Here is an 18,862-nt window from a genome sequence, read left to right as displayed (position 1 = left end):
TCCTAATGCCACCGTCCCCCACAGCTGTGCTGCCGGCCAAGAAATTGTGCACCCAGACCAAGAAAAAAAGATGATGCACAATCCTAAAAAATAGGAGTTGACTAAAGCGAAGGAGGCCCTGTTGGCAGAGCAAACAATTTTTAATCTGTATTAAGTGTTTTGAATGTGAGGGCTGTTGAAAAGCACTTCAATGTTGTTGCTATATGTTGTTTCATTGCACATCGGTTGCTGTTTGTTTTAATAAAATGTTTTATACTCTTATACTCTGTACTCCTAATTCTGTCACTGTTTGATGTCACAAGGAAGGATGGATCCCAAAGTTGTCAACAACATTTATTACATGTGATAAAAAAAAAGTCTACAAATCTTTAGCAAGCATTATTAGATATTTGTTAATGATGAATATGGTTCACTTTAGATTAGGGGACATAAGAACATCTGCAACTGATTTATATACGTTTTATGAATGTCTAACAGATCATTTGTTTCAACATGAAAGGACAAGTTAGTAATTGCTTCATATCTGTATTTATTAAAGCCAGATTGTTCATAAGAGGTAAGTAAAAGGTTCACAAATCATTTATAAAGATTAACAGACATTTGTAAATAATGAATAGTCTTCACTTTAGATTAAGGGACATAACATCTGCAAATGATTTCTATATTTTTTTTTTATGAATGCCTAACAAATCATCTGTTATAGTAGTATATAATACAGACCTGGACTCAAAAGCAGACAGGAGAGGTGATAGGCGGCTTAACCAGTTTTTAACCAGTTCACGGAAACAAAAGAAACAAAGAAAAAGACAGGACAGTGGAGTGATTCCTGGGCGGCGAGGCAGAGACGGCTGGAGCGGCGATGAATGGAACGGTGGAGGTAGAACCGAAGGAGTCTGCGGGAGGAGAGAGAGCACGCTGGTTAGTGAGGGGCAGGTGAGCACAGGACAAAAAGGTAAGTAATTCCATAGGATAATGTACACGAGGAGAATAAGCTCAGAAACTAGTCACCACGGAAGATGACGGTACGATCTGGCGAGGAGGGACAGGAACGCCGAGCCTCTTATACTTTCCCAGGTGACTGATTCCGCCCAGATTGCGCACAGGTGTGCGCAATTAATCAGAGCAGGAGGAGGGAGAAGGGAGGAGCCTCCCAGGAATCCACAAAGTGGAACACACCCACACCCACACATGCACACAGAGAGACAGAAAAGGAAAAGCAACAAAACCCCAGAGGCAGCAGAGCTGCCTCCTAACATCATCTGTTAAACATGAATAAACAAATGGTGGTACAGTGAGCTTTTTAACCCATCTACACTATTTCACCAACAATTTACTAATAAGATTGATCATATTGAAAATTAGTTGATGATGAATAAATAATGTACAATGTTGACAAAGCGTTTTTCATAATATCTAAATCATATATAAATATTCAACTTTAGTTATAAATGGTTTTATAATATTTACAAATGTATATGTGTTTTGTTCATGATTAGTTAACTATCTACTATCTACTAATAGTTTATAAATGTCTTATAAGGATCGTTATTGTAAAGTGTTACCAAAATGTTTATTCTATTGTATTTTTACATGATATATAATGTGCAGATAAAATGATACATACACAACATATGGTATTGTACAATATAATGAACCTACCAAACTAAATTAAACTCATATGTATTCATACTTATGATTAATATACATAATATGGCATATTATGGGCCCTTCATTGACTATAACTGGGGTGACTCCCTTGATGACATCATTTCTGGTACTGTATAAAAGCCCGGTTGTAGACTGTGTCCTATCAGAGACCCCCAGCTGCTCTTTGTACTGTAGCCCAACCATCATGCGTGAAATTGTACATCTGCAAATTGGACAATGTGGCAACCAGATCGGCTCAAAGGTAACAGAATAAAATTCTCTCTCCACGGTTAAAATTATAAAATGCATTAGGTCCGACTTTGTTGAAATTGTTGAGACTCTGATATGTTCTACTAAAAGCATAACAACTGGATGAAACTAAAGTCACTGTTTTGCCACACTGGCTGAGATAAAAAAAATATTTAACTTAAATATGTATTTTAAGTGAAAATTAGATTTTTAAAAAATTACATGTAACATTTTTCAGTTAATTATGATGCAAATTGTGACATTTACTGGTCCTTTGAATGTTGCCAACAACAGTTGTGAGTGACACTGGGTGTTCCCTGTCAAGCATTTAGGGGAAAAGATAAGGGCCAAAGACAGACCAGCATGGGCGGGACTTTTTTTTTATCATGGCTACCACAAAACAAGAGAGAGAAGCTACAAGATAATACAGCTAAAGCTAAAATAATATGCATTCTAATGAGATTGTACTGGGTAGTCTGATAATTAATAATCAATATCAAATATTATTCCTTTAAGGTTTAATATCATTTTGTTGTGTACATCAGTGATTGTGAGGAGCCACATAGCTAACTCTGTGTTACAACTCAGAGATTAATATCCCGCAATGCATTTTAACATATATCCAGCTGGAAAAGAGACAGTGTAAGAATATATTTGCCAGTCATACACTGAATGGAGAGATAAATTTATCAGATACTTCCACACAGCTGCATAAGAAATCTCAAGATATGAATAGATTGAAAAGTAAAAGGTGAAAGGTATAAAGTAGCAGAAGATACATGTCAGATCTAAACTTTAAAAAGGTTTTTCTACAAGTAATGTCGGTTACACATTTCAGAAGATAAAATACACTGCATTATCATCACAGTAAAAATATTTTTGTGTGACTTTGCCTTTCAAGTTTTGGGAAGTGATCAGTGAAGAACATGGGATCAATGCAACAGGCATCTATGAGGGAGACAACAACCTCCAACTGGAGAGGCTCAACGTCTACTTCAATGAGGCACATGGTAAAAGAAGATATATTGACCACAACATGCTCTTTTTACAGCTAATCATTTCTTTTTAATTAGTTTTGCTTCAAAAGCTGTTTGCAAATTAATCTTTTTTTTTTTAAGTTCTTGAACTTGAACAGTGAGGGAAATATTTAGGTCTCATTTCTGGCTATAGTGGTAATGATCTCTATTGTTTCTCCAGGTGGAAAATATGTGCCCAGAGCCCTGCTTGTTGACCTGGAGCCCGGGACCATGGACAGTGTAAGAGGAAGCCGTTTTGGGGCCCTTTTCAGGCCAGACAATTTCATCCATGGTGAGATGAAAAACATAATAGTCATCCTAGAGGGAACTCCTCCTGAGATTCTCTTGCCTTTAAGTGGTTAAATTAAGATCTTTTTTTTTTTTTACAAAGGAAACATACAACTAATACTGCTACTCAGTGATCTAAATACAAATGCATCCTAAATGGCAAATCATGCATTTGAGTAGTATCATTGGGTGAAAATCTATAAATAAGTGGCATATCTATTGTGTTTTATACATTTTTACATTTTACGTTTTCATGTTTCATGTGTATGTTTTCCCCTAAACTAATTCTAATGAGAAGTGACAGAATTAGATGAACTGACACACCTTTATTTTGGTGTCGCAGGGAACTCAGGAGCTGGGAATAACTGGGCGAAGGGCCACTACACAGAGGGAGCGGAGCTGGTGGAGCAGGTGATTGACAGAGTGAGGAACGAGAGTGAAAGCTGTGATTGCCTGCAGGGCTTCCAGCTGGTTCACTCACTGGGGGGTGGTACAGGCTCCGGTATGGGAACCCTCATCATCAACAAGATCCGAGAGGAGTACCCCGACCGCATCATGAATAGCTTCAGTATCATGCCCTCTCCTAAAGTGTCTGATACAGTGGTAGAGCCGTACAACGCCACCCTGTCGGTCCACCAACTCCTGGAGAACACAGACGAGACCTTCTGCATCGACAACGAGGCCCTCTACGACATCTGTTTCCGCACACTGAAACTGACCACACCGACTTACGGGGACCTCAATCACTTGGTCTCCATGACAATGAGCGGAGTTACGACCTCCCTGAGATTCCCCGGTCAGCTCAACGCAGACCTGAGGAAGTTAGCTGTCAACATGGTGCCTTTCCCTCGCCTCCACTTCTTCATGCCAGGCTTTGCCCCCTTGACGGCCCGTGGCAGCCAACAGTATAGAGCCCTTACAGTGCCTGAGCTCACCCAGCAGATGTTCGATGCCCGCAACATGATGACGGCGTGCGACCCAAGGCGAGGGCGCTACCTCACAGTTGCAGGTGTGTTTCGTGGCAGGATGTCCACCAGAGAGGTAGATGAACAAATGCTTGCAATCCAGCAGAAAAACAGCAACTACTTCGTGGATTGGATCCCCCACAATGTCAAGGTTGCCGTGTGTGACATCCCACCCCGAGGCCTCAAAATGGCCTCCACCTTCATCGGCAACAACACAGCCATTCAAGAGATATTCCGCCGTGTGGGTGAGCAGTTCTCCCTGATGTTCAGACGGAAAGCCTTTCTTCACTGGTACACAGGGGAAGGTATGGATGAAATGGAGTTCACGGAGGCAGAGAGCAACCTCAACGACCTGGTGTCAGAGTACCAGCAGTATCAAGATGCCACTGCTGATCTAGACTGGGAAGCAGAGGATGAAGAAGAGGAGGGTCCTTCGTCAGCAGCAACAACAAAGGTTCAGTCTCGCACGGAAGTTAAACTGGAAACAGTGACGGAAACAATCAAAGAATCTGTAGATGAGTAGACGACAGGGAGCATAAAGTGTGGTGTGTAGGTCTGACACCTCATGGCAAGGATGTAAAAAACGTATGTGTGATTGTCTGAAAAGGAACTCCTGTTTTGTAGTTTAATTCATGTCTGTAGTTGATTGAAATAGTGTTTATTTGTTAAAATGTGCTGTCATATTTACAAAATAGTGCTTATTGTCTCTTATGAATTGTTCGAATGATTTCTATGCTTGCATGTTTGTTTTTGAGGATTGAAGTTTTTTTTTTCTTTTATAGTAAATATTTAAAAATCATGGGAAAATTATTTTTGCATTTATATTTGGAAGATTTTATGTTATGCCTGCACTGCATAATCCACAGCCATGAAAATGAAACTGTCTGTCCAGTTCTTTTTTCAGACCTACAGTAAATATAGCATTGAGTGTTTTGTATCTAAGTTATGATGGCAATTAAAAACAGTAAAACCAAAGAATAATGGTTTCTAACAGGTGAGAATACATTCTTTACAACACAAAAAAACTAACAAAATATGTACTTGTTTCTTTTAGTTTCATCATTTTGAAGTTAAAGTGAACCTAACTAAATTCTGTAGTGATGGACAGTGCTCTGACAGCACTTTGACAATGATACCATTCTTGGCTGTCACACAGTTTCCTCCCACTGGTACAAGTCTGGTACATAGAGATTACACATAACTTGGCCAGAGCGTCTGCACTCTAAGATAAGCACAGACGACGTGGAAATGTCCCTGAAGTGCTGTACTAAAGTCAACCAGACTCAAATGTAAGCCACATGGGAATTAGGTTACCGTGATGAAAGCAGCACTGCACACAGAGAACAAGATGTACTTAAAGTGCTTAAAGTTTCAAGATAGAAGTGGGGTCAAGAACAAAAAGAAAAAAGAAAAAAAAACAAAACAAAAAAAAACAAGAAAACTAAATTTTACCAGATAAGGACAACAGGTACTCACTTAACAGACAGAATTTGCAAGAGCAGCAATTCTCAGCCTTTTTAGCTTGTCATCCCTTAAAATTAAACAATCTCTTCTTGTCATAAATCTCCTCATTTATTATACTCTCTCCTGGCAAGTGTTAACAAGTACAGAGATAAAATGTAAATATCCAATCGAATACTACAACTAGCCCCACAGAGAGAGAGAGAAAGAGAAATGAAAGTATCTTGTAAATAAAGTTTTAAATAAGTGATGTAGTAAAGTAGCATAAAATTAAGTCACTTAAGTAACTCTGGTATACCTCTGGTCATCAACCCGGCTACTGTCATTCTACCAAGGTTGCTCAAGTCAACTTTCAACCCTCACTGAGCTGGATTGTGTAACATCAAAGGTTAAATGGAAGATATCCCCTTAGTTTGGGCTACATCGCTGAACAGAAAATGCACTGCATGCTATCGTTAACGTGCAGATGTATAATCACATGATTCTCTATCTTCAGTTACGTCGTTCATCGATTTTATTTTAAATGACTTTTTTTTTTCATTCAGCTGTTTCCAGTGTCACTGAACTCCTGCGGGTTGTAGCAGACAATCGGAAATGCGTAATACGCTCATGTGACTGCTCCGGTACAGTGGGAGGGGACTTGCGGTTGTCTTTGAACGTGGCTCACTGATTTCTGTCAGTGTGACTGTGCCTGCCCACCTGCTCCTGCACGCGTCGACTCCGGCATCGCCAGCTCCGGTCATCTCGCTGAAACCATGAAAATCTGGACATCGGAGCATGTCTTCAAGTGAGTAGTACTGTTTTTCATACCGGTGATGTGTTACCAAGTTAGATACAGCCCGGTTGTCAGAGGTTCACTGTCAGACTCAGGCAAAGAATTACCGCCGGCTGGCTTCCTATTTAATCCTGGGAACAGCATGCACATGCTTCAATAGAGAAACGCCTTTTTAAAAAAAAAAAAAAAAAAAGACCATATTGTAAGAAGGCTCGCAGAAATATCTATGGCGCACATATTTTTTGAACGAACATAATAGAGGTGAACGGGAGGCTGTCAGTGTCTGAATTCTGAAAAAACGCATTAGAATTGCGTAACCAGGCGGTCAGGGCCAACCCCCAGCGCGCGACCTTTCCCCTACATTGTGTCGCGCATGTGTGCGTCACTCTGCAACGCCGGCGCGTCTCTCAGGCAACCAGAGACAAGAGCCTTTACCTCGTCTTTATTTTACTTATCAGTGCTGCTCTTCCAAAAGTTAAAATAGCCCGATAACGAGACAGAATAACATTTAGTTCCACTTCGTTCACTCTGTTTAAATCTTTGAAAAAAAAAAGTGCCATAGATTAGGTTAATTCGTTTAAATCAGTCATCCTTTACTTGACTAGAAATACTAAAAAGTACTTTAGCAATTGGGGCTGCAGCTAACGATTTTTTTCATCATTGTGATTAATCATTGTTGTATGTCAAACCAACATACTGAAAAATGCCAGTCACAATGAAGAATTCAAGGTCACATCTGCAAATGTCTTGTTTTGTCCGACCAAGAGTCCAAAACCCAAAGTTATTCACTTAACTACGATACCTCACCAGTATAAGCAGCAAACTTGTACTTACTTATCACTTTTTTGCCTGAAAAATAAATGAATGAATGAATGAATAAATAAATAAATAAAAACTAAAATGATTGAGGGATTATTATTGAAATAGTTTCTGATTATTTTTTGAATAATCAACTAATCACTTCAGCTCTTGAAGCAGTACCACACTGTAAAAATACTCCAACATAGGTTAAGATCCTGTTACTTGAATATTGTCAGCAAAGTGTACTGTCTACTCTGTGCAGACAAATAGCCCCTGTAAGTAGTATGCCATTATATGTTATGTTAATGGTTTATTACCACAGATACATTCCTGTTGTGGTTAGTCAGGGTGGAGCTAATTTAAAAAACTATTTTATACTGTATACTGTGGAATAGGATAATCCACAACTAGGTTTCTTATTTTAAAAAGTCATCATATGTTTTGTATGTAACATCTAAATGTATAAAGACACTAGTTACTGTAACTGTGGAGTAAGAGTACAGTGGAGTAAAATGTATATTTCCCTTTATGTTGAGGAGAAGAAATTCCAAGCAGTATTTTTGTTTTCACTTTTGTCTTGAAATTGTAAATAAAGCATCAATTAATCCCAAAGATGTAACTGACCATATATAGTCAGTTAATCAATGTTTGTATTTGTATAAATTTTTAATGCTGCGTTACAATTGGTTTTGTTTTATGGCTTCCCTTCAACAGCCATCCTTGGGAGACAGTGACCAAGGCTGCAATGCAGAAGTACCCCAACCCCATGAACCCCAGTGTGATTGGAGTGGATGTTTTGGACAGAGGCATTGACAAACAGGGACGCCTCCACAGTAAAAGACTGCTCAGCACAGAGTGGGGTCTTCCATCTATAGTGAAATCTGTGAGTGTCAAAATCCTTTTTTTTTTTTTTTTTTAATTATAATTATTATAGTTAAAAACTTGCTGCTGCAACTTAAAATGCTGACATGTGACTCTCAATGGAGAAACACATGACCTGACAGGCCAGTCTGTGCTCGTGGTCTGGATGCTTCTCTTTAAGGTTATTTAAGGTTATTTAATCAGAATGTGGTTAAAGTATTATAACATATATGACAAAGCACATGGTTTTCATATATTGTGGTGACAAACCGGCTTAAAAGTCAGACTATTAAATGCCACACATGAATCCAGTTATAACTTCAGTCAGTTTAGTGCCGGAGGTAGGTTAATGCTTTCAAGCTTGTGAGCGTGACCTTAACCCGCAAGGCTATTTCTGTCCAGGGGTATGAGCAGCAGCAGACCTGGTCGCTGACTGGAGCCCAAGCGGGTTCATGGCTTTGTGCCGCGGCTCGTGTTGTAGGCTGCAGGACACGGTAGTGCCATTTCTGTCATTGCAGAGGTGTAACTCTTGACGGCATGTGACGTAACTGATTTCGTGGTGACGTGGTGGTAACGTATTGTGTCACTTCCTGTTTGCTGCTTCTGCACTGTGGTGTTACGAGTGTTATCCTAGCTTACTAATCAACTCTAACTTTGCCGTGTTCTGTGGTCAATCTCTGAATTCCTGTACACGTATATTGCTTTAGTTAAACATCTGTGGTGCACGTGTCCCTCGGAATCTAACACTACACTCTAATCACTCTAACTCTGGTCCGCTAGCTTAGCTGTTAGCAATGGCTTCTCTCTCTCCTGCTGTCTCTCCTGCTGTCTCTCCTCTCTCTTGCACGGTGTGTGAGATGTTTAGTTACTCCTCTGCCTCCTTTAGCGATAATGGTATGTGTAATAAATGTAGCATTTTTGTAGCATTGGAGGCGAGACTTAGGGAAGTAGAGGCTCGGCTCCGCACCATAGATAATCGCCCCGCAGCAGCGCTAGCTAGTCAGTCCCCTGTAGCTGATGCGGACCAGCCTAAATTAGCTACAGCTAGCCGTCCTACGTTAGCTCCTGTCAGCCGTTCCCCGGCAGCTCCCGAGCAGCCGGGAAGCCAGGGCGGCTGGGTGGCAGTCCGAAGGAAACATAGCATGAAACAACGGCCCGTGGTTCACCATCAACCGCTTCATGTTTCAAACAGATTTTCCCCAATCAGCGACGCACCCGCTGAGGAAAAAACTCTGGTTATTGGCAGCTCCATTTTGCGAAATGTGAAGTTAGAGACTCCAGCGACCATAGTTAAATGCATCCCTGGGGCCAGAGCGGGCGACGTTGAATCATATTTAAAACTGCTGGCTAAGGATAAACGTAGATTTGGTAAGATCGTTATTCACGTCGGCGGTAATGACACCCGATTACGCCAATCGGAGGTCACTAAAATTAATGTGGAGTCGGTGTGTAACTTTGCCAAAACAATGTCGGACTCTGTAGTGTTCTCTGGACCCCTGCCCGATTTGACCAGTGATGACATGTTTAGCCGTATGTCTTCATTCCGTCGCTGGCTGTCTAGGTGGTGTCCAGCAAACGACGTGGCCTTCATTGATAACTGGAAAACTTTTTGGGGAAAACCTGGTCTGATTAGGAGAGACGGCATCCATCCAACTTTGGATGGTGCAGCTCTCATATCTAGAAATATGACAGATTTCATTAGAAAACCAAAGTCATGACAACCCAGAGTTGAGACCAGGATGCAGAGTTGCAGTCCTACACGCTTCTCTGCAGTTTCTCTAGAGCTGTCACCCACCCATGATTCTCATGATTCTTATTATTCCTACCATTCTAACGATTCCCTTTATCCTATAGAGACTGTGTCTGCTCCCCGTCAACAAAAAGTGCATAAATTAAAAAATGCAAGAGGTGTTACTCATAAAAACCTCAAAAAAATGTATACTACAAAAGCATCTGAACCTAAAAACACCACAATCAGATGTGGGCTACTAAACATTAGATCTCTCTTGTCTAAATCTCTGTTAGTGAATGATTTGATAATGGATCAGCAGATTGATTTATTCTGTCTGACTGAGACCTGGCTGCAGGAGGAAGAGTATGTCAGTCTAAATGAGTCAACCCCTGCTAGTCATATTAATTATCACATTCCTCGAGGCACAGGCCGAGGAGGAGGAGTGGCAGCAATCTACCACTCAAGTTTATTAATTAATCCTAGACCTAAGCCGAAATATAGTACATTTGAAAGCCTTATCCTCAGCCTCTCACATCCAAATTGGAAGACAGAAAAACCAGTACTATTTGCTGTGGTGTATCGTCCACCTGCTGCTTACTCAGAGTTTTTGTCTGAATTCACTGAATTTTTATCTGATTTAGTGCTTAGTACGGATAGAGTAATTATAGTGGGCGACTTTAATATTCATGTCGATACCCACAATGACAGCCTTAAGACTGCTTTCTATTCAGTATTAGACTCAATTGGCTTTTTACAAAATGTTAACAAACCAACTCACTGTTTTAATCACACCCTTGATCTTGTACTAACCTATGGCATAGAAGCTGAATATTTGACAGTATTCCCTCAGAACCCTGTTTTATCTGATCATTCTTTAGTAACATTTGAATTTACAATAATGAACTGCACAGCATCTGAGAAAAAAATTAACTACTGTAGATTTCTGTCTGATAATGCTGTTATCAAATATAAGGAAGCTATTCCATCTTTATTATCTCCGCTGCCATGTGCCAGTCTTACAGAGGGCAATGGCCTAAACGTTACTCCAGCAGATATAGACTATCTAGTTGATAATACTGCTGCTTCATTGCGTTCAACCCTTGACTCTGTTGCCCCTTTGAAAAAGAAGGTCAGTAATCAGAGGAAGCTAGCTCCATGGTACAATTCACAAATACGTACTTTAAAGCAGATATCACGAAAGCTGGAAAGGAAATGGTTATCCACTAATTTAGAGGAATTCCGCCTAGCCTGGAAAGACAGCTTTATAACGTATAAAAAAGCCCTTCGTAAGGCAAGAACTGCCTATTACTCATCATTAATAGAGGAAAACAAGAACAACCCTAGGTTTCTTTTCAGCACTGTAGCCAGGCTGACAAAGAGCCATAGCTCTGTTGTACCATCCATCCCTCTAGCTCTCACTAGTAATGACTTTATGAGCTTCTTTAGCAACAAAATAGTAGACATTAGAGACAGAATCCATCTCATCCTGCCTACAACTGTTAATGATGTAGGTATGTCTAGAACAGCATCTTTAGAAATGTCTGCCAGTCCTGATTTGTCGTTAGACTGTTTCTCTCCCATAGATCTAGCTGAATTGACTTCAATAGTTTCTAAATCTAAATCATCAACATGTCTTTTGGATCCTATCCCGACCAGACTTCTTAAAGATGTGTTGCCTTTGATTGGCACTCACATATTAGATCAGATAAATCTCTCGTTGGTTACAGGATATGTCCCACAGGCTTTTAAGGTTGCAGTTATCAAACCTTTACTTAAAAAGCCTTCTCTGGACTCTGACATTTTGGCAAACTATAGACCTATATCCAATCTCCCCTTTAATTCTAAAATTCTTGAAAAGGCTGTTGCAACTCAGTTGTGTGACCATCTACATAGGAACGGTTTGTTTGAAGTTTTTCAGTCAGGATTTAGAGTTCATCATAGCACAGAGACAGCACTGGTGAAAGTTACCAACGACCTTCTTATAGCATCAGATAATGGACTCGTCTCTATACTTGTCCTGCTAGATCTTAGTGCTGCATTTGACACCATTGATCATAATATCCTATTGGATAGATTGGAACATGTTATTGGGATTAAAGGAACAGCACTAGGCTGGTTTAAATCATATCTATCAGATAGATACCAGTTTGTTCATGTTAATGATGATCCCTCCATATATACCAGAGTAAGTCATGGAGTTCCACAGGGTTCTGTGCTTGGACCGATACTGTTCACCTTATACATGCTTCCCCTAGGCAATATTATCAGGAAGCATGGAATAAATTTCCATTGCTATGCGGATGATACCCAGCTATATTTATCTATGAAACCAGACGAAACAGATCAGTTAACCATACTTCAGGCATGTCTTAAAGACATAAAGGCCTGGATGACCTGTAACTTTCTTCTTCTGAATTCAGACAAAACTGAGGTTATTTTGTTTGGTCCCAAACACCTCAGAAACAGTTTATCTAATCATATAGTTACTCTGGATGGCATTAATTTAGCCTCCAGTACGACTGTGAGGAACCTTGGAGTTATTTTTGATCAGGATCTGTCCTTTAACTCACATATAAAACAAGTCTCTAGGACCGCCTTCTTTCACCTGCGCAATATCAGTAAGATTAGGAACATTCTGTCGCAGAGTGATGCTGAAAAATTAGTCCATGCTTTTGTTACTTCTAGGCTGGACTACTGTAATTCCCTATTATCAGGATGTCCAGTTAACTCTCTAAAAAGCATCCAGCTGATCCAAAATGCTGCAGCGAGAGTACTGACTGGAATTAGCAAGAGAGATCACATTACTCCTGTACTAACTTCTCTTCATTGGCTTCCTGTAAAATCCAGAATTGATTTTAAAATCCTTCTCCTTACATATAAGGCCCTCAATGGCCAGGCTCCTTCATATCTCAAAGAGCTGATAGTACCATATCATCCTAACAGATTGCTTCGTTCCCAGAATGCAGGTTTGCTTATGGTTCCCAAAATCTCTAAAAGTAGAATGGGAGGCCGAGCCTTTAGCTATCAGGCCCCTCTCCTATGGAACCAACTGCCAGTTTGGGTTCGGGAAGCAGACACCCTCTCTAATTTTAAAACGAAGCTTAAAACCTTCTTGTTTGATAAAGCTTATAATTAGTTGTAGTTACAGTCCTAGTTATTTATTAAACTTATAGTTAGTCACAATTATCTCTATAGACACTGTTACAGTTAAGGATATAGCCCTTAGTAGGGCTGGCTCAGGCAACTGAATCATCCCCTAGTTATGCTGCTATAGGCCTAGGCTGCTGGGGGACATCCCATGATTTACTGCGCACTTCTTCTTCTTTCTCTTTCTCTCCTCAGACCCACTCTCAAATTTATTAGCCTTTATTACATGTCATTAACTCTGTGTCCTCTCTGTCCCGTAGTCCTGTGCTTGTTTCTCTCTGGTCTCTCTTTCTCTGTACCTTTCTGCAGGTACCTCTGGCTCCGGAGCTGCTTGTCCTATGGTCCTGGCTCCACCCACCTGCTGCTGTTTATTGTTTACAATGATCTATTTCTAACATGTTTAATGTTCCGTTCTGCTACAGATAAATATTTGATTAATATTCTTTGCAAACTGTAATGTAAATAATTACCAGTCATGACAGCTTTTTGCCTCCGTGCTCTGTTTCATAATTCTAATCTGCTGAGCACACATTATCCAATAACTGTTCACTAACTGTAATGTAAATACTGACCCACATTGTCTGTATTATGCTGCATGTCTTTCTCCCCCTCTCCTCCATTCCTAGCTGTCCTATCTTCCTCCTTTTCCTCCTTTCACCCAGCCCGGCCATCGGCAGGAGGGTCCCCCATCTGAGCCAGGTTCTGCTCAAGGTTTCTTCCTGTTAAAAGGGAGTTTTCCTTGCCACTGTCGCCTTAAGTGCTTGCTCTGGGGTCAGGCTCTGGGTCTCTGTAAAGCGCTTTGAGACAATTTTGATTGTGGAAGGCGCTATATAAATAAAATTGAATTGAATTGAATTGAATTGAACTTTCCATCCCTGTGTCAGCTCAGTTAAAACTGGAGGTCACTAAAATGGAGAGCAAGACAGAGATTTGAACTTTTACCCTGTTTCTTTGACTTTCTGAAGAATAAGTAAAGATAAAGCTGGAGAATGATAATATCCTGTTATTCTGTTTTAACCTATGTAAACATTGGCCAATCAGCTGCAGTTCTTTAGCACTGACCTTTGGTGTCTATGAATAGCCCCTTTAATTCCAAGGACAGTCTATGACACAGACTGTCCCAGTGATTGATACCATAATAACATAACCCTTAATCAGATTGTGCCAAAGTAAATCACTCCTGAGCCTCAGTGTGTGCATATAAACTGGATGTGTCATGAAGACGACTTCCTGTGACTTCAGTTTACCTCTGTATTTTTAGCTCAAGAAAAATAAAAAAAATGATGACAAAAAACACCCGTATCACTTTAAAACCCCAATATCATTTCAAGGCTCATGCTAATGGAGCAGAGACCAATCCAGAAATGGTATGGAATGTCAGATGTGAACTATGAAACCTGACATTTTTTTGGACAAATAAATCAGTCAATAAAGGTAGAATTTCAAAGGTAAAAAGGCTGCACAAATAACAAGTTGCAAACTGCTCTAGCAGTTAGTCTCAGTTTGTAGTAAAGTGCATCTCTTTCTTTGTCTTCAGATCATTGGGAACACACGAACGTATACGTATGTTCAGGAACACTCGGTTGTGGATCCCAAAGGAAAAACTTTTGAACTTCAGTCCTCAAATGTGAGTATTTATTAAATAAACACTCCCCTTTGTTTAGTTTAATTTAGATTTTTTTTTTAAATGTTGAGCCATGAGCAAGAGTGAGAGCTCAATATACTTGAATGTGAATGTAGGTCTGTAGCTCATCATGGGTACATAAATTCAGTGTGGGATTTCATCTCATCCAGGGTCAGCCTGCTATGTATCAAATACACATGACTATGTAAGACACTATCTTACCTTGATGTACTAGCTGAAATTGGAAACCATAGGACAGAACATTGGCAGGAAGAAATAGACTTTAAGTTTTATTTCTGCCCAGAGTTACATCATGATGTAACTAATTAAAGATTGAGATTTTTTTTTTACACTTTATATTCTTATCAAACTCTTTTAGCTATTTACAAAACATGTTCTATTTTGGCTGTGTCAACCACAAACACCCATATCCCATCGAGAACCACTTTTTCGTGACTTCCACTTGACTGAACACACAAAGTACACTTAGTGTCTGAAACCTTGAGATATTTATGGAATGAAGTCCTGCTTGTTACACAGGTCGATAGCTTAGTTTTCAATTGTGAACATTCATAATGGTGCTTAGCTACTTACATGACAGTTCTCCTTGGCCCGCGATATAGGACATTATATAATGTGTCTTAACATTTACTTATTTCTGTCTTGTAATATTTCCTCCATAGATCACTTTCACAAACATGGTGTCTGTGGATGAGAAGTTAACATACAAACCACACCCTGAGGATCCAGAGAAGTAAGTGTTTACTCTGTGGGAATTTTAAAATTCAGTGATAAATCCTTAATTTTTAAGGACTCAGGCTTGTTAGGTTTTTAAAGGCAACTTTTGACCATAATTTAAGATAAAAACCTTTCTTCTTTAGAACAATACTGACTCAGGAGGCTATCATCTCTGTGAAAGGAGTCAGTCTCAGCAGTTACTTGGAAGGAGTTATGGCCAGCACCATCTCTGCTAATGCTGGAAAGGTAAGTGATCCCTTAAAACTGTATCTCGAGTGGGACCCATAACATTTGTCAGGCCTATTTCAGGTAGTTCCACACATGGCAATTGTTAAACTAAACAACGACACTGAATTTTCTTTAGATCCTGCAATTAAAAAAGCGTAATCATTTGCTGTGTCAGGATATAATGGAGGACCATATTCTTGCCCAATTGTCATTTTTACTGTCTGTAATATAATAAATTGTGCTTGCTTTAAGCAGTTTCAGTGGTTCCCAAAAAGTTGTATAAATTAAACTAGTCACACGAGGTGTTGTCCAACCACATCTGAAGGCAAAAGAGAAGCCTACCATCATAGAGAGGGATGAGACAAGATCATTAAGATTAAACCATTGTTCAGAAAGTTACAAACGTTATCATTCTCCTCAGTACCGACACCAGAAAGGTGTGGGGGAGAGGGGTTCAGACACAGTTTGAGAAATACTTCATTTGAAACACTGACTCCTTTATCCCTTTGTTTGTTCTGTGACCGTTGAAATGTATCTTTTGACCCCTTGGAAGGGTCCCAATCCCCATGTTGGTAACCACTGCTCTTTTTTATTAGCAACATATAATCTTCTTCCTTCCGTCTATCCAGCTTGATGTAGTTCTTTTTACATCTCCTCCTATAGACTAATGCTTTAACACTTGTCCTTAACCAGGGCCGTGAAGCCATGGAGTGGGTGATCAGGCGGCTAAATGCAGAAATCGAGGAGCTGGCAGCCACAGCATGTGGGACCATGCGCACCCCGATGGCTGCTGCATTCCCTGAGAAATGACAACTGCCTCTATTTTCCAACAAGGTCTGAGAGAAACTGCACGCTAGTACAACCAGCCTCCCTTTATGATGCTCTAGTGCTGTTTTGGTGCTCTGGGTTTTTGTATTATTTAACTCCTCCATCTCATCTAGTTTACTATCTACATTAGATATATTTTTAACAGCAGGGTACATCATAAAGGGATTCTGTGAAGTTTCTCAGGAGATGCTGCTTGTCCGGACTGCAGTGATGAGAGACTTGGGGGAGGAAACATGGGTGGCTCACTCAGGGACAAGATTAAACTACACTTATCTCTGTTTTTGGAAACATTAAGCATTGGCAGAGATGTATCAGAGGCATTGGATGAATTAGAAACATAAGAAAAGTGCCAAAAGGAGACACACTGCTTTTTATCTAGCCTCTTACAGCCTCTTTGCTAGCTGTGTTTCCATCTGCCATAAGACCTCAGAATGCCATACCAGTGGCATGAACTCTTCAATAACTTCAATAACAGAGTTATTGAAAACACAGACAGAAAAACATATGTGGTGCGATAAACAGTTTGGAAGTGACTTTGAGGAATAATTCTATTGACAAATGATGGCAGAATACAATGCTGAAAGAGGGTCAAGTGCAATGTGTATCAAGTGTATCAAGGGTACATGGAGGTGGTTTTAGGTGTCATAGTAAATGGTGGGTTAACACAGCCATTAACAGTGAGATAGAGTTCATGAAACATTTCACTGTCAGGTTTTTAAGAACCATCTCTTCAACAATGCTTTTTTTTTGCGGGACCTCAGTAATAACAAGACAATTTGTACCAGGCAAAGTTCGTATACAAGCCTGAATGTAAACAGTCTTTTGTTATTAAGTAATAACTAATATTGTTATTAAGGTATTTAAGTGAAGGGATCAAGGTACTTGCCATATTTATTTCTTCGATTACTTCATGTAGAAGACCTTCTCAAATGCTGTTGTACAAACAAGCGTAGCAGTAAAAACCTGCTTTCTAAGCTCGAACGGTTTTACTGATGCACATGAAAAGCGTTCCTCAATTGTAACAGCTGAGTTCCCTCTGCATGTCCTGTCAGTGTGAAGGCTGAGACCTTTGCAGTGACGTTTATATGCACTTATAAAATAACACATTTTAACAAAGAAAAGCTGCTACAGGTGCTGAGGGAGCTGATAATTTGTGAATATTTTGTTATTGCTGTTTGAGAGATTAAATGTGGTTACATGGTACATTTGAGAAGGTCTTTCTTCAAGCAACATCAGTGTGGTGAAAGTGAACACTTAAGTTTCATTAATACATATATGTGTGTGTGTGTTTTTTAACCTGTGACAGGAATATTTATTCAGAGAAACAGTTTGTATTGAAGGAGTGAGTTGTGGCTTGGGTTTGCCATTGAGAAATGTGATATCACGTGCTTAGAAACTGTAACTTAAACATGTTGTCTGGGTGCCTCTGAAAAAGAAATGGTCTCACCATCTACGGAATGTGGCAAAACAATAAAATATTTTAACCTGTTTAATAGAAGATCTTGCTAGTAATTCTTCTAATTAGGTATACCTTAGAATAAAACAGGCTTGGCTGCTGTTAAAATTAAAATCAAATGTATTCTGAAAATTAAATGTTCTGTTTTTGAATTTGCCTTCAATATGGGTGATACAGTATCTAACATGGTGTGGATATTTATTCAAATTAATAATTATTTCATTTTAAAGAAGCAAAATAGCCTGTGTTGAAACATCCAATGCATATGATTCTGATAAAACAGCAATTTGTTTGCCTTTCGGAGGCTCAGTCACTGAATGTATGCATTCCAAAAGTCAGTTAACTAAAGCGTATGGTGATATGTTTTCCCTCTATTTCATCAGAATTTAAACACTGAAGCAGTTACTCTTCATAGTGCATAAACACATAGGTGTGGGCCAGTACAACTGCATTCTTCAAACACTGGTCACTCTGTAGGATGCATTGATGTTGCATGTTTGAAATGGAAGAGCTCCATGCTGCCACACTGTGGCCAAATGTTAGACTTCCAGTTTCATCCTGACAAGTGTAAAAAAGACTTATGTAATGTCACCTAGGAAATAAAAGTCGATTCTTACCTTGAAAAAAACTTTGGGCCAAAGTTAATAATATTTTGCTTTTGTTGTTGTTTTTAAGTTATTGGCTGGAAAAAAGTGGAATGAATGGTTAAAAATAAAGTTGTTAAAATTATCTGTGCCACTCCTTTTTCTTCATGTGTAAGTAGACGATGGGTATATGTCTTATTTGTCAAGTTGGCTCTCCATGTGTAAAAAATAAATAAATCAGTTTCAAAAAATGCATGTTATAGATAGAAGATTTCAGGTTTAGTATCCTTTCAGTTACCTCCTGCAATGGCTATGCTCTGAGCTTAATGTCATCACAAAAACACTTTTTTTCATTCATTCATTCTCTTCTCATTCGCTTAATCCGTCAGGGTCGCGGGGGAGCTGGAGCCTATCCCAGCTGACTATTGGCGAGAGGCGGGGTACACCCTGGACTGGTCGCCA

At 39.6% G+C, this 18,862-nt stretch overlaps 2 protein-coding genes and 1 long non-coding RNA gene across 3 annotated transcripts; 2 read left to right on the top strand and 1 right to left on the bottom strand.

The window, feature by feature from the left end:
• Window positions 1-320: 320 nt before the first annotated feature.
• Window positions 321-1,112, bottom strand: LOC121179564. Its single transcript, XR_005893877.1, has 2 exons — window positions 1,009-1,112; window positions 321-893 (listed from the first exon to the last, which is right to left on the bottom strand). It is a non-coding gene; the product is annotated as an uncharacterized LOC121179564 (long non-coding RNA).
• Window positions 1,113-1,796: 684 nt separating this feature from the next.
• On the top strand, window positions 1,797-5,140 carry tubb1 (tubulin, beta 1 class VI). The gene is made up of 4 exons (XM_041035079.1): window positions 1,797-1,909; window positions 2,798-2,906; window positions 3,094-3,204; window positions 3,544-5,140. The coding sequence occupies exons 1-4, from the start codon at window positions 1,853-1,855 to the stop codon at window positions 4,686-4,688; spliced, it is 1,422 nt and encodes a 473-aa protein (XP_040891013.1). The 5' UTR covers window positions 1,797-1,852; the 3' UTR covers window positions 4,689-5,140.
• A 1,117-nt stretch (window positions 5,141-6,257) lies between these two features.
• On the top strand, window positions 6,258-18,545 carry prelid3b (PRELI domain containing 3). Its single transcript, XM_041035080.1, has 6 exons — window positions 6,258-6,413; window positions 7,917-8,085; window positions 14,480-14,569; window positions 15,250-15,320; window positions 15,448-15,550; window positions 16,226-18,545. The coding sequence occupies exons 1-6, from the start codon at window positions 6,382-6,384 to the stop codon at window positions 16,340-16,342; spliced, it is 582 nt and encodes a 193-aa protein (XP_040891014.1). The 5' UTR covers window positions 6,258-6,381; the 3' UTR covers window positions 16,343-18,545.
• The last annotated feature ends 317 nt before the right edge of the window (window positions 18,546-18,862 follow it).

Source organism: Toxotes jaculatrix, chromosome 3, assembly GCF_017976425.1.
Source record: "Toxotes jaculatrix isolate fToxJac2 chromosome 3, fToxJac2.pri, whole genome shotgun sequence".
Lineage (NCBI taxonomy): Eukaryota > Metazoa > Chordata > Actinopteri > Toxotidae > Toxotes > Toxotes jaculatrix.
The sequence above is the reverse complement of the archived record's forward strand: the minus strand, read 5'-3'. Positions and strand labels throughout refer to the sequence as shown.